Here is a 16,690-nt window from a genome sequence, read left to right as displayed (position 1 = left end):
GGCCTGGCACTCTATCCACTACACCACCTAGCTGCATGGCCTATTGTCCACCTGGACAGCTCAAATCGGATGTCCCACATACATCTTTTTTTTTTTTTTTTGGCGGGGCAATGGGGGTTAAGTGACTTGCCCAGGGTCACACAGCTAGTAAGTGTCAAGTGTCTGAGGCCTAATTTGAACTCAGGTACTCCTGAATCCAGGGCTGGTGCTTTATCCACTGCGCCACCTAGCTGCCCCCTCTCACATACATCTTAACATGTGCAAAGATGAATTCAATATCCTTCCCACCGAGATCCTCACTTTTTCCCAATTTCCCTATTACTTTTTCTTTTTCTTTTTTTTTTTTTTTTGGTAAGGCCATTGGGGTTAAGTGACTTGCCTAGGGTCACACAGCTAGTAAGTGTCAAGTGTCTGAGGTCAGACTTGAACTCAGGACCTTCTGAATCCAGGGCCGGTGCTCTATCCACTGTGCCACCTAGCTGCCCCGCCCTATTACTTTTGAAAATACTGCCATTCTTCCAAGTCCCTAGGCTTACAATCTAAGTATCATCCTCAACTCCTCATTCTCATCCCCTTTCCCATCACCATATTCAATGAGTTGCTGAGTCTACCTTTCTAACAACTTCAGTAATATTCTTCCTCTATTCACACTGACACCTGGTGTAGTTCCTCATTACCTCATAGCTAGAATACTGCTAAAGTCTACTGGTTGCCTCCCTGCCACAAGTCTCTTTATTCCAATCTATCTTCTCTTCAGCTAACCAAGTGATCTACCTAAAGGGCAGGTCTAAACAAGTCATTTCCCCTGATTCCCACCCCACCATTCCATAAAATTCAGCACCTCCCTATTACCTCCAGGATCAAATAAAATCTTTTGGTTTTAAAAGCCCTTTATAACCTGGTTCTTTCCAACCTTTCTAGTTTTCTTACATATTACTTTCCTCTACACGATCTATGATTCAGTGACACTGGTTTTCTTGCTATAACTCACAAAAGACACTCCATCTCTTGATTTCATATGCATTTTCACTGGGTCCCCCAGGCTTGGAATTTTTTCCTTCTTCTCTATTTCCTGGCTGTCTTTGTGAAAGCTAGAGGCCTTTCTTTCCCAAGGCCCCTTAATGCCTTCCTTGTGTTATCATCTTCCAGTTATCCAAGTCAACAGTAAGAGAACATTCAAAAGGCTCAGGGAAGAAAAGCTGACTTCAGGATAGGGGTGAGGAAAGACAGAGGCCTGCCCACAGGAGTGACCTGCTGCTTTCCACTTTATTTCCCTACCAGGCCACCATGTGTTTGTGAATGCCCAATACCTCTGTTTCTTCTAACTCATGTTTATTTTTTCCTGAATATAGGTGAATGACTCTAAGAGGGGACAGAGTAGATTATGACCTTATGAGCTTTGAAAACTGAAAGAGGGATCAAAAATCCCCTCTCAAATGGAGGCAGTAGTAGCAATAGCCAAGTCTGGGGAGGGGGCAGAGGGGGGCACTTGGGGCAGCCCAAGAATAATAACCAGCTAGACCTAGAACAGTAGAGAAATGACCCAAGAACCAAGATACTATATTCTATGAGATAGGGAGCTCCTTGTCCACTGGTTACACCAAATTCATAAGTGAACTTGATAAGAACTCTTTAAAAGGATAAAAGGATTTCCCCAATGGAGGGGACAGGCAATATTTTGCAAAAACAACTTTAAGTTTGAGTTTACCCTTGCCAGGGACTGAGTGTGTAGGGAGGACAGTGTGCCCAGGTTCAGGGAGATGTTCTTGTACTTTTGGTTCATTCTACACCTTTTCATTAAATATTCCTTTGTAAAAGCTAATAAGGGATGTGTACCTAGCCATCTTCTGAGGACTCTACCTAAAAGTAGGGGTTAGAAGAATATATTTCTCAGAGCATTAGAATATAGGTCCTGGGGCAGCTAGGTGGCACAGTGGATAGAGCACCGGCCCTGGATTCAGGAGGATCTGAGTTCAAATCCTGCCTCAGACCCTTGACACTTACTAGCTGTGTGACCCTGGGCAAGACACTTAACCCCAATTGCCTCACCAAAAAAAAAAAAAAAAAAAAGAATATAGGTCCTAATTAGTGAGAATAATGAATCCCTTGAAGTGGTTGTTTTGAAGAGAAACCTATGTAAAATATGGTAATGGATTCTATCCCAAGTGAAATATATGGTGTGAATCTGAATAATGTAGCCACTTGAGAGGATTCTCACCACAGTCGTGCCTCCATTACTGCAAGTTAGGAATCCCATGAAGTGGTTGCATGTATTTGAATTTGCACCATTACAAGTTAGAATTATGGAAAACATGGCAATTGGTTCTAGCCTAGTAGAAATATGCGAATGGGAATTCAACTAATGTAATTACTTCAAGGGGATTCATTATTTATCAACATTATCATGACATAGCTGTGTTCAGGACCTAATTGTACAATAACAAACTCACAGAAAACTGGGCATCACCATAGATTCACAAAATTTAGAGCTTTCTGAGCATGTCACTAAACCCTTTACAGAGGTCGAACCCACTCCATCTGTCAGTTCTGGGAATTTTCTCTGACTCTCTCCTGGAATACTCTATATCCTCCTCTCTGCCTCCTGCCTTCTCTGGCTTCCTTTAAGTCCTACATAAAATCCCATCTTCTACAAGGAGACTTTGCCCAGCCCCTCTTAATTCTAGTGAGCTCCTTTTCTTATTTTCTATTTATCCTATAAAACTTATTTGTATGCTTGTTGTCTCTCCCATTAGATTGTGAACTCCTTGAGGGCAGGGCCTATCTTTTGCCTCTTTTTGCATGCCCAGTGCTTAATACATTGCTTGGCATATAAGACACTTAATAAATGTTTATTAACTGACTGATCATACCATATGACCTTCCAGCTCAAACTTCCGTGTCTTCCAATTGCGTTTAGGATGAAAACACATTTCTGTTTGACTTTTGAAGCTTTTCACAACATGGCTCCATTCTGTCTTCCTAGCCTTATCCCACAATGCCCTCCTCTTCTCACACTCAAGATTTCAGCCAAATTTGTCTATTTGATATTCTTTGAACACAACATTCTATCTCTCATCTTTGTAAAAGTTAATCTCCATGCCCAGAAACTTTCTTTGTCTGGGTCTCAAAGAATCCCATTGTCCTCAGGCTCAGCTCAAGAATCACCTCCTGTATATGAAGCCCTGATTTGTCCCTCCCTCCATTTGAGTCCTAAAAATTATTTACTTTCTGTATATTTTGTATGTCTGTCTTCAGTCCATTCCCATTCCCCACAGAAAGTAAGTTACTGAAAGGGTCGTTGCAGACCCAGGACCAACACAGAGCCTGGTATATAATGCCAGTTAAAGGTTTTTTAAAAGAATAAATGTGGGGGCAGCTAGGTGGCGCAGGATAAAGCACTGGCCCTGGATTCAGGAGGACTGAGTTCAAATCTGGTCTCAGACACTTGACACTTACTAGCTGTGAAACCCTGGCAAGTCACTTAACCCTTATTGCCCCCTCCCCCCAAAAGAACAAATGCTCAAGGTCAAACGGTAACAGCCAAAATTTCAACACAGATCTTATGACAGCAAATCTAATGTTTTCTTTACACTACATATACCACAGTAAAAATCTTACAGCTGAACTCTTGGAATGAAATAAATAAAAACAGAAAAGAATAGTATATACTATTGAGGTATGTGTGAAAAATAGGATCCATGCTTACAGCTTATGAAACTATTTAGTTTCAAACTAGACACATATTAATATTGATGGGAAAAAATAACATTCCTTGCTTTGAATAGTTACCAAATCTAAATATCTTTCATTATTTATTATTTAAAAAGAAAATTCCAGTTAAAAATTAAAAAGTAAAAATTGAAAAAAGATTTGTTTTTCATTTAACACTACTCAAAAACTGGCATGAGTTTTTATAACCAATACTCAAGCAGAAAAAATATGAAGCTTATTTAAAGTAGAAGAGAAATAAGGATGTTATTTTTATTCATTTAAGCACTCACCACCTTCAAGTTCAAAGAAATGTACCTCAACATGCCACTGGCACTTCAAACTAAACATGTCTAAAACAAAACTCATTATCTTTCCTCCCTTTTCCCATCTCTCCTCCTAATTTCTCCATTTGAGTTAAGAATGCTACTAACTGGGGCGGCTAGGTGGCACAGTGGATAAAGCACTGGCCCTGGATTCAGGAGTTCCTGAATTCAAATCAGGCCTTAGACACTTAACACTTACTAGCTGTGTGACCTTGGGCAAGTCACTTAACCCCATTGCCCCGCCAAAAAAAAAAAAAAAAAGAATGCTACTAACTTTCTATTTATCCAGGTTTGCAACCTTGAAGTCATTCTGACTCTTCATTCTCCTTCAACCCCTGTATTCCTATCAACTGCCAGATCTTATCAATTCTACCAACACAATATCTCCTATAACCATGCCTCTTCTTTCTACTCTCCACATCTTAGTTCAATTCTTTATCACTTCTTGAAGAGTCCAGTGGTCCCTAACGTTTTTAATCCTATACCCTTACTAATAAAAAATTTGAGCATACAACCCCAATATACACATATTTTATATAACATACATGTACTACTATAATAATACGTTGTCAACATTAGAGAACACCCACAAAATAGAAATTAAGGAAGAGAATGATGAAATGAATATATGAAAATAAATTTCATTTAATATCAATAGTACAAAACTCTTTTTTGTGTTCAAAGAGCAATATAATTAAATATGCTTTATTATTTTAAAGTAATTTTTATTGATACTTTTGGTTGATCTCATATCACTAAAATTTCTCCCAGTATCCTTCCCTTTGAAAGAGGTGAAAATGAAGTAAAGGGAGAAATGAACTAAGCAATAATTTGGGGGGAAGGCTCATTTTGAAAAGAAAAATCCTTTGCAATTCAAAAATATTTCGGGAAAGGCCTATATTTGGTAAAATTCAAATCATAGTTTTTTTAAAAATGTGAAATTGTACATATATAATTTCTTTGCTTTTCCTATTTGCTTTTTACATGAAGGGCATGACTCTTGCACTAATCTCTCTGTGGCTTTTTCCTTAGTCATAAAATGGGCCTGATCTAGATGAGGGCATATTAAACTTTTTCCACTCATGACCCCTTTTCACCCAAGAAATTTTTATGCAACCTTGGGCATATAGGTATATAATATAGGTATAAATAACCTATTACTGTTGTTAAATTTTTCACAACCCTTACATTCAGTCACATGACCCGATATGAGGTTGTGACCCACAGTTTAAGAAGCTAGGATATCGATGATCTTTAAGGTCCCTTCTAGCTCTGTGATTCTATTATAAAATTTGAAAGCAGCTACACAGCCCCCTGAAGTTTTTTCTTATCCAGGCTAAACTCCCTCAATTGTTTAAATTGATACTCAGATGGTACAATTTCTAAGCCCTTCACAATCATGGTTGCTTCCATTAAAGCTCTTCCAGTGAGAAATACTTTTTCTAAAATGTGGTGCCCAGAAATGTAACATGGAGTAACATTAGTAGCTAACATCACCACAAAAATAACAACAAGTATAATATATAAATAAAACTAATTGTATTTTAATAGAACATATTACCAATGTTAACAGTTATTTCAGGATCATTTGTCTCTGTGGAGTCACATTATAGACTGGGGAGAGCAAAGGTCAAAATTAATAACAACTTAGAAGAAAGAACAAGGGTGAGAAGATACAATTCCAACCTGACTTATTTAAGTAAATTATCAACTCCAAAATATATGAAGTGTAAAAAAAACCCCAACACTGAAAAAGATACTGAGTCCACCATTTCTTTTATTTAAATTTCCTCTTATTATTCCATATTTATAATTTGTTTTCAATGTAAATCAATTCCATAACATGAGGTTAGTTATGTGACTCAAAGTATAAAGACACAATCACAATGTACAATAATCTCATAGAGTAGAAAGTAAAAGAATGTCTATTTCCCCCACACAAAAGCTTGAAACATTGTGCATTGGAATGTTTCAGGGCTGGCTGCTACAGACACTAAATAGTCTTTGCTTGTCTATGAATTCAGGATACTGTAGTCATATTGGATAGTAGAAAATCTAAGCAGCTATATATATGAACCAATACTTAAAATTGAGACAGTTGTAAAGTATTTACTTTCCTGGATGAAGCTTGCTTTAGTCTAAGTACCAGGTTTTATTAAATAAAAATAATGAATGATAGTTTCAAATGTATTTATTAACAAAGAGTTTTTAAATGAAAGAAATAACATAACATAGGACTTATGAATTTTAAGTGATATGATTAAATCCCCAGTCATCACATTACAAATGTTATTTTTTATAAATATTTGGCTTATTTTTGTTTTGCCTCTTAAGTTGTAAAATTCTGACAAAATATTCAAAATACATTATTGTCAACTGAAAATTAATCAAGATTTGCAGAAATAAATCCAGTGTTTGATAGTTATTCATGAGATCATATATTTAAAATTCTTTGAAATTAAGACATTTGGGGGATCTAACTGTAATGTATTTCTATTCTTTGACTTGATTCTATTTAAGTCACATTTACTAATTATGATTATATTTTGAAAAAGCACCAATACATCTTTGCTTTGGTACATGCCATACTCTATACAACTGAAGTGCAATGTCAAATCCAAAACCTCAAAGTAAACATTTCGGTAATAAGAAAAACAGTTTAAAAATTATCAAGATTATATGGTCATTAAATTAGTACTACCTAAGTACATAAATTGATGGTTATGATCTTTCTACTGCACATGTAAATAGAAATATGGAAGCTTTTCATATTGTCTATCTAATAATTTATCGTCACAATAAGTCAACAAACCAAAGTAATAATGGAGATTCTATTCCATACCTCAGGTTCTATTTTTGAGCAAACCAAAAATATTCTTGATTTTTCAAACTCATTTTAACACTGGAGTGTTAAATGCATTTGTTTTAATTTCCTGCATCATTTAATCCTGGACTAAACCTTAAGAGGTTTTTGTTTTTGTTTTTGCAGGGCAATGAGGGTTAAGTGACTTGCCCAGGGTTACACACTGTTACACAGTGGCAAGTGTCTGAAGCTGGATTTGAACTCAAGTCCTCCTGAATCCAGGGCCAGTGCTCTATCCACTGCGCCACCTAGCTGCCCCCTTTGTTTTGTTTTTAAATAACAAAAATTTTGGATATGAGTCTTTGACCTTTAGATTCAATTTATGTCAAAATTAAGTGGTAGAACTTAGTGAACTTGGTAAAAATGTCGCCTCTTGCTTTGAGGTTTTGTAGATTGTTAAGGGCTAAAATTCTAGCTAGTCTGTCTAAAATATCTAATGAGTGGTCGCCAATAAATTATAAGCTTTAGCAAGAGTTAGGCTTTTAAGCATTTATTAAGGAGAATAAGAATTTGGTAAAGAGAGAGAGAAAGGCCTAGATTCCTATCTATTAAAGGGAGAGCACATTTTTAGCTCCACTCTCCACCAGAGTCCAAAGGAAAGAGAGCAAGACTGAGCGCCAGTCTCTTCCTTCCTCCTCCCACTAGCCAGCGTCACTTTCTTTTCCAAAGAAAAGACTCCTGGTCTTGCCCTCAAAGACCTTAGCTTCATGGGTGGAACTCTTCTACAGTAAGTCTCCAGCAGGTGGTGTCATTCCAATCGTTACAAGATGCAGTTAAATTATTTAGGCAGAGTTAAGGAAACATAACTATTTGGTTACCTGAGTTTTTCAAGAATAGAGATGCAGAAAGAAAGGAGAAAGAGAAAAACAAGAAGCAGGCAATTGACAATAGTTTCAGTGGAGTGATAGAGTTAAAAGGTCAGGAAGTTCTCTGGTCAGTGAAATGTCATTCTTTCCCTACATTAAAGCTATAAAATATTTTATTCTCCAGGGAACGGAGAGAGTGATAGAGGGGTCTGAGTACTCTGTTTGTACCCTCCAAAATGTCCATTAGGATATAAAAATACATAAACCACATTTCCATCATAATTTGGAAATGTATATCAAATAGATTATACTTCACTTACAAATTTAGCTTTCTTTTGCAAATGGGGAAAAGATCTCTTTTTCTCCCTTCTCCCCATGTAATAGATATTTAATAAATGAAAGTTTACTGATTGAAAACTTATTGATTAACTGAATGAGAAGCATGTGCTCCTCAGATCTATTTATCTAGCCTTAGTCTCTTTCTCCTGACTTCTGATCTTGTTTCACCAGCTGCTTATTTGACATCTTGGACTGGATGTCCCATAAACACCTTAAACTCTGCATATTTAAAACAGATCCAGCCTCAGATACTTGACACTTACTAGCTATGTGACCCTGGGCAAGTCACTTAACCCTCAATGCCCCGCAAAAAAAGAAGAAAGAAGAAAGGAAGAAGGAAGAAGAAAATGATGATGAAGATGATGATGATGATCTTAGGGGCAGCTAGGTGGTACAGTGGATAAAGCACTGGCCCTGGATTCAGGAGGATCTGAGTTCAAATCCAGCCTCAGATACTTGACACTTATTAGCTGTGTTACCCTGGGCAAGTCACTTAACTCTCAATGCCCCACCAAAAAAAAAAAAAGAGAGAGAATAAAACAGATCACGCTGTCTTCTTCCTTAAATACTCCCTACTTCCCAACTTTCTTATTATTTCCTATATGGCACCACCTTTTTCCCAGTCACCCAGGCTCTCAACCTAGGTGTCATCCTTGATTTTTCACTCTCTCAAGCCCTCCCCCCATATCCAATCAGTCATCAATCCTTGTTGATTCTACCTTTCTAACATTTCTGGTATACATTCCCTTCTCTACTCATACTGCCTCCTGGTACAGGCTGTCATCACCACATACTGCAGTGTCTGCTGTTTCGTCCTCCTTCCACATCTCTCTCCACTCCAGTCCACCTACACTCAGCTAACAAGGTAATCTTCCTAACTAAGGCGCAGGTCTGATTGTGTGTCACTCCCCACCTTCTTTCCCTATCCCAGCCCTCATTCAATAAATTCAAGTGCCTCCCTATTACCTCTAGGAACAATTACAAAATTTTCTGTTTGGGTTTAAAGTCCTTAATGACCTAGCTCCTTCCTACTTGTCGTTATACTCCCCTCCTCTCCAAGCAGTCTATGAGCGATCACTGGCCTTCTTGATGTAATTCGCACATGACAATCCATCTTATGGCTCCACATGTACTTTTCTCGGGGGTCACCCAAGCTTATTCTTTCTCTTCTCATCTTTATTTTCTGGCTTTCTCCATGATTTCCCTCAAATGTTTTCTTCTGTAAGAGGCCTCTCCTAGTCCCTACCTCTGCCAGTGATTTCCTTTTCAGATTACCCATGTTAAGGGCTAAAATTCTAGCTATTCTGTCTAAAATATCTAATGAGTGGTCGCCAATAAATTATAAGCTTCAGCAAGAGTTAGGCTTTTAAGCATTTAAGGAGAATAAGAATTTGGTAAAGAGAGGAAAAGGCCTAGATTTCTATCTACTAAAGGGAGAGCACATTTCTAGCTCCCTTCCCCACTGGAGTCCTCAGGAAAGAGCGCCCAGCTCTTCCTTCTTCCTCCCACTAGCAAACATCACTTCCTGATGCCAAAGAAAAGATGCATGTTCTTGCCCTCAAAGACCTTCCTTTCATGGTGGAACTTTTCTACAGTAAGTCTCCAGCAGGTGGCGTCATTCCAATCGTTACACCCACTCACATATACCACATCTTGTTTGTACATAACTTTACATGTTACCTCATTCCATTAGACTGTGAACTCCTTGAGAGCAGGGGCTTTTTTTGGCCTTTCTTAGTTTTCCTAGTATTTTGCACTGTGTTTGGCACATAAGTGTTTTATAAATGCTTGCTGACTTTCCTGACCCCTTCAGGGACTAGTATCTAACCTTCTGGAAATTACATTGTATTTATTTTATAACTGTTTTGCAGGCCTTTTCTCTCTATAGATTGGAAACTCCTTCAGGGCAGCCACTTTTACTTTTGTCTTTGTATTCCCAGAATTTAGCATAGTGCCTAGCACAATGAATAGATGCTTGGTGATTGATTGTTTCATTGTTCTCTTAAATCTACCACAGAGTTCATGTGGAGGACATTGAAAGACTGGAGTTTTATGATATTCTAAAACATTATTACCTCCAATCATGTTATTTCCTGGACAGAAATAGCTACAAAATCGTGTTTCTATACCTTAGAATACTGACTTCATGGTATGGTGATGCCACTGGACTACTTTCCTCAGACTTGGCTGGTTATTTTTGGATAAATATTAGGCTTATTAATTTTAATTATCTCAAAGGCTGCAAAGTTTCCTTTGTTTTATACAAGCCATACAACCCTATGAATATAGAAATGTTGGGACTAAGTTTTCTCTTCACTTCACTAGAGGGCCTGAAGGGAGAGATTTCAGGATCACAGATTTAGAGATGGAAGGGATTTTAGAAGTCATTAAGCCAAACTAACTCATTTAGTGATAAGGAAACTGAGGCACAGAAAAATCAAGTAGAATGTCCAGGGTTATATAGCGAGAAAGTATTAGAGGCAGCACTTGAATGCAGATCTTCCTCTCTCTAATTGGGAAAGATTTAGTATGCATTGGCTAGATGAACCTTTTCCTTGGTTGTGGTGATTTACAGGAAAGATTTGGAAAGCAGGGAAAACACAGCTATTTGCCATCTAGCTTAAGCATGATACAGACCCAAAAATTCCTATATTCTTCTTTCTTTTGGGACAACATAAGTTTTTTTAACAGAGCAAGCAAATGTGTTTGATTTGTTTGTCTTAAGAAAGAGTAGTTGCACATGTCCATAAAAAGAGAACATAAAGGCATTCTCTATTGTTTTCTTGTTGTCTACTCATTTCAGTCATGTCCAACTCTTCGTGACCCCTTTTGGGGCTTTCTTGCAAAGATACTGGAATGGTTTGGTATTTCCTTCTCCAGCTCATTTTACTGATGAGAAAACTGAGGCAAACAGGGTTAAGTGACTTGCCCAGGGTCACACAGCTAGTAGTGTCTGAGACTGGATTTGAACTCAGGTCTTCCTGACTCCAGGCCCAGCGCTCTATCCACTGCGCCACCTAGCTGCCCATTCTCTACTGTAACAAAGAACATTAAAAGGTAGGAATCAACAAAAGACAACCAAAGCTTTGGATACAATAAGATCTTTCAAGCATCCTAGTTATTTTGTAGCATAGAGTAAATGTTATTGGGTAACATAGAGTAGAATATTATTTCTTAGGAACCCTACTACAACAAAAAAATAAGGTATTAATTTAAATCTGACCAAATATGATTTAGAATTTTCCACATTATCTTTTAGTTTGTTTTTGGTTTTGCAGGGCTATTAGGGTTAAGTGACTTGCCCAGGGTCACACAGCTAGTAAGTGTCAAGTGTCTGAGGCCACATTTGAACTCAGGTCCTCCTGAATCCAAGGCCAGTGCTTTATCCACTGCACCACCTAGCTGCCCCTCCACATTATCTTTTTCAAGGAGGATGAAACAAATGCTAAATAAACTCTTTCCCTAATTTTCTTTCTTTCCTTCTTCCTTCCTTTCTTTTTCTTTTCTTTCTTGGCAATGAGGATTAAGGGATGGGACTTGCTCAGGGTCACACAGCTAGTAAGTATTAAGTGTCAAGTGTCTGAGGCTGGATTTGAACTCAGGTCCTCCTGAATCAAGGGCCTGGTGCTTTATCCACTGCCACCTAGCTGCTCCACTCTGATCCCTTTAAGAAAGTCATATAACTAATTCTCTCTTTCAATTACCAAACTCCTAGAAAAACAAAACAAAACACACCTCCTATTATGCAGTATCTCCACTTTCTCACCTCCCACTCACCTTCTAAGCACTTTGAAAAGAGGCCTTGGGTTCATGCAGTCAAACAAACCACTCTCTTCAAGATCAACAATGATCCTTTCCTAGCTAAATCAAGGCCTTTGCTCAGTCCTTAGCTCTATGCAGCATTTGACACCATCAGGCACCCTCTTCTGAATAGTTTTTTCTCCCTGAGTTTTCATGACACTCATTACTTTGTCATGGCTTTCTTCCTGTCAGACCAATCTTCTGTAGGATTGTCTTTCCCGTCTTGACTCCTATGCTCTATTGGGGGCACCCTCCTCTCTCCACATTCTTTCTCTTTGTGATCTTACCACCTCCTATGGATTCAAACTTCATCTCTATACAGCTGAATCTCAAATCAATATATCCACTCCTCATCTCTTTCCTAACTACAGTCCCATATCTCCATCTGGCTGCTGGACATTTCCTTAGACATCCCACAGGAACCTCAAATTCAAAATATGTAAAACAAAATCCTAAATTCATCTCTCCTTCCCAGTTATCTTAATTCTATGAAGGACCCCATTACTCTTCTAGTGACACAGGTTAGAAACTTAAGAGCCACTCTCAACTCTTCATTCTCTTGTACACCTGTATCATATTAGCATTTAAGTCCTCTTAATTTTAGCTTTATAAACATCCTTTGTATCCATCCCCTTTTCTCCTCTCACACAGTCATCAACCTGGATCTAGGCCCTCAACACCTTGCACAGGGATAAGGAGGCAACAGCCTCCTAATTGGTTTTCCTGCATCTACTCTCTTTTCTCCTTTTTCCATCCTCCACCTGGCTGTCAAAGGGAGATTTGATTTGTAAAGCACATATTCATATTGCATTTCTCTCCAAGCATCCATTCATGTTTCACTCCAAACTTAAAAACAAACAAACAAACAAAACCTACATTGTTTCCCTGGTGCCTAGGATAAAATATAAACTGTTCTACTATAGCTGCAATTTATCTTCCAGGTTGATTACATATTACTCTCTCTAAAACTCTCAACAATTCAAGAATGGCTTATTTGCTGCTCCCTGTGCACAACCTTCCATCTCTTGCCTCCATGAATTTGAACAAGCTGCTGACCATTCTTCTAATGCTCCCCCATTTCTTTCCAACCCTTGGAAATACTAACTCCCTTCAAGGATCAGCTCAAATCCCTCCTCCTTCAAGAAGTCTTTCCAGATTCCCAAAATTGTTAGTTCACCCAGGAAACAAAAAATGCAGAATAATTTGAGTTATTTGAACATGGGTTACAACCCATCCACATATCGTAAAGGGTTGACAGGATATTCTGCATCACTGTAGGAAACAACCAAATTGATGGGTTCACAGAAGCTTTTTTGAGTATATCCTGTATTTTACTTGTAGGTGAACATTGTGAATGTAAAATTCCTGAGAAATGGGACTAGCCTGCCTTTGTCTTTGTGTTCCCAGTGATTAGCATAGTGCCTAGCATCCAGCAGACACTCAATAAATGCTTAGTGACAGAATGATAGATAAAACAAAAGTTATGGAAGTAAAACAGAATTTCCAGTCAGAAAGCAGTAGAACATGAGGAATATTAAAATAACTAGTTAACTAAAGTAACTAAATTCACATTTAGACCATATATTTTACCAAACACTGAATGGATGCAGTTTTTTGTTTTGGTTTGGGGTTTTTTGGTGGGGAAATCAGGGTTAAGTGACTTGCCCAGGGTCACACAGCTGGTGTCAAGTGTCTGAGGCTTGATTTGAACTCAGGTCCTCCTGAACCCAGGGACAGTGCTTTAGCCACTGTGCTACCTAGCTGCCCCGGATGCAGTTCTTAGTAAAAAGTAGCACACTATATAAAAAAGACATGATTCATGTAGTAATTTTCCAATAACAAATAGGGATAGAAATGAATAATCATTTGATTTTATTATAAATCCTTCCCTTACTTACCATTACCTTCCTCAAAGTATAGCGCTTGCAGCGAATGTCATCCATTAACATCTCATAAGGTGTGAGTTGATATTCAATTGGCAAAGGATTATACTGCCGCTCTTGAACCTTCTTCAGTTTTACACCATTCCTCAAATCTCTCATCACCTGTACCCAGAATCGAGCCTAAAGAGAAAAGGAAGAAGAAGCAACGCCAATGAATATTTATCAATGTTTTCTTCTGAAATGGCCAAACAATATAAACTAAAAAGATTCTTGGACTCCCAGTAGCCCACAAAAGGAAATTATAAGATTTAAGGTGAGAAAAGCTAATGTGTGTGTGAGGTATTGAGATTTGCCTATCTCATAAAAATCCTTGTTTAACCCATTTTCGGGGGCTAATAGTAAAATTTTAATTCCTTCATCTTGCCATCACTACTGCTAAATCACAGTCTATCTTCCAAGTTAAATAATATTGACAACTAGTGCTTGTGACATGTTTGTAAAATCCCATTTTAAGCTGTTAAAAGCAAAATGCAAATTTAAAGGGTTATAGCTATTACACTATTAAACACCTTATACCTAAGGTGTAATATTTTATATTAAAATAAAATTAAAATCAATGCAATATTTAACTGAAAAGCTATGAAGCTCACTGAAATGACCAAATAGATCAGTCATCTAAATTTATTTGAATATAAATTCAGATGTTTTCAAATCTTTAGTGCATGTGGAATTATTTTCTGAATACTTTTTTCAAAGAAGTTCTAAATAGTAACACTGTGATATATCAATAATATTACTCTTTATAGTATGCTGAAATGTGCCAGATTTTGATGGTGAATATAATAGTATAGGTGAAGCATGCTTTAAGAAAGATCTTTGCTTTAAAAAAGAATTTATATATACAATATTCTTTTTAAATAGTAAGGTCACACAGCAGAATACAATTTTCAAAAATTTAAACTCAACTCTTTTAGAACTCCATTCAATTTACAATTGCATTAATTATGAAAAGTGAGGCACAAGTGTTTTTGTACTGTCTTGGGAAAAAGGAAATAGACTTATTCAGCTTGTTCCTAGAAGGCAGAAGTGGTATGTGCCCCTTGATGTAAGAAAAGACTCTCTAAGTAGAACTACCCAAAGGCTACCTCAGGACATAGTGGGTTCCCTATCACTGGGGAATCTTGAGTAAAAGGACAGAAGACCATTTGTTACATATGTTTCTTATTTCTTAATTTCTTATTCAGGTAGTTGTGTGACTGGATGGCCTCCGAATTTACTTTCAACACTTCAATCTGTGATACTGTATTGGTCTTTTAATCTTTATTATACAGGGTGGGCCAAAAGTCACGTAGGAGTCTAATGTTTTAATAACTTTTTGAAAATTATTTTTAAATTTTCCCATGTATATACATATATGTATATTTCCTATACATACTAAATATGATGCTATGGTATTGTAAATTAAAAACAAAAACTTAAAAACAAAGAGTTATTAAATATTGAAGCCCCTTTGTGACTTTTAGCCCACCCTGTATTACAGCAAAGCTTCTTAAACTGGGGAGTTGTGACCCCCACATAGGGTCGTGTAACTGAATGTGGGGTTGCGAAAAATTTGGCAACAGTAAAAGGTTATTGACATGGGGCTTAGGATAAATCAGAATAAGTTTCTCCTGTGAGAAGCAAAACCAAAGATGACCAGATAACAGGACAAACATATCAAGGAATCAAGGGATTATTAAAAGTTTAGATTGACCAACTAGAGATCATGACAAACACACCTAAAAAGTAAGGGGAGATAAAACTCTGTGGCAGGAAAGTCAATTAGGTGTGACCTGACTGGAGCTAGGAGACAAAGATAACCTCAAAGGTCAGGATCATCATTTCAAAAGAAAAATCCCCCTTGACTCTCAGGAATATGACAAGCATGCAGGCTTTCCCCATTCCACCCCAAAAAGAAACTTTACATTTTCAGGCAGAAACCCCATTTATCCTATATAAAAGCTTTTTCCTTCCTTCTGTTCTGGGAGGAGGATGTTTCTAAGCCTTTCTCCCCAGGGGTGAAGTCTTTGACTTACCACTTGGTCATTTTCTCTAGAACCAAATAAAAGACCACTTTAATTCTAGTGTGGAAGAGTCTAATTATTTATTGAGGAATACCTAAGGACCCCCACATTTCCTTGTGACTGTTATATATACCTATTTTACATACCTATATACCCAGTGTCTAGCAAAAAATTTTTTGCGCAAAAAGGGGTCAGAAGTGGAAAAAATTTAAGAACCTCTGCACTGTAGAGTTTCCTGGACAAATATTTTAAAACTCCTTTCCCACTCAAGATGTTCTGATGCCCTTTTCATTCTTTTTTCCTTCTCTTCTTCTGTTCCATTTCATTTTATTTTTCTATCCCCTCTGGTAATTAAATATTTGAAGGACTTACAAGGATAAAAATACTGAAGTAAAATGAAGTTTCCTTTGGAATAAACTAATGATTCTCTTACTACTGGTCAGACCAGTTTCTAAATTCTGTTGTTTTATAGCATTGCTATCAGATGTACCAGAATTAACATTTGTAATGGTGGAACTTCTGGGTCCCCTTGTCCAGATGGGTGATTGCCTCTCATGGAAAACTATTTCAAGAAAGTCTCAGCTATCAAACTTCAGTTCACTTTTTCCTTTCAGGCTCTCTCTCCTCCATAGCCTCACCAACTGCTTAACATTTCTTCCCATTGCTCCCTCTTCCCCAATCCATTTCCATTTCTAGAACCACAAATGATGATCAAATCAACTGGATGGGTTGCATCCATCTACTTCCGTCTTAATCCACTTGCTTTCTCCATAATTTTCCCCGATCAAAGTGATTCTCCCTGGCTACCACTCCCCTATGTATGTAGTCTCCTCTAATTGAATCGGAGTTTCTTAAAAGCAGGACATGACTTGGCTTTTGTATTTATAGTCTAAAGGCTTAG

At 37.5% G+C, this 16,690-nt stretch overlaps 1 protein-coding gene across 3 annotated transcripts in view; it reads right to left on the bottom strand.

Moving 5' to 3' along the window:
* Positions 1 to 16,690, bottom strand: part of SPIRE1 (spire type actin nucleation factor 1) — a 217,435-nt gene that overhangs the window by 59,841 nt on the left and 140,904 nt on the right. For all 3 annotated transcript variants that reach the window (XM_043979803.1, XM_043979869.1, XM_043979917.1), the window contains exon 6: positions 13,742 to 13,906. In XM_043979803.1, the coding sequence (XP_043835738.1) occupies positions 13,742 to 13,906 (165 nt within the window). The remainder of the gene's footprint in view (positions 1 to 13,741; positions 13,907 to 16,690) is intronic.

The sequence above is a fragment of the Dromiciops gliroides genome, chromosome 1, assembly GCF_019393635.1.
Source record: "Dromiciops gliroides isolate mDroGli1 chromosome 1, mDroGli1.pri, whole genome shotgun sequence".
NCBI lineage: Eukaryota > Metazoa > Chordata > Mammalia > Microbiotheria > Microbiotheriidae > Dromiciops > Dromiciops gliroides.
The sequence above is the reverse complement of the archived record's forward strand: the minus strand, read 5'-3'. Positions and strand labels throughout refer to the sequence as shown.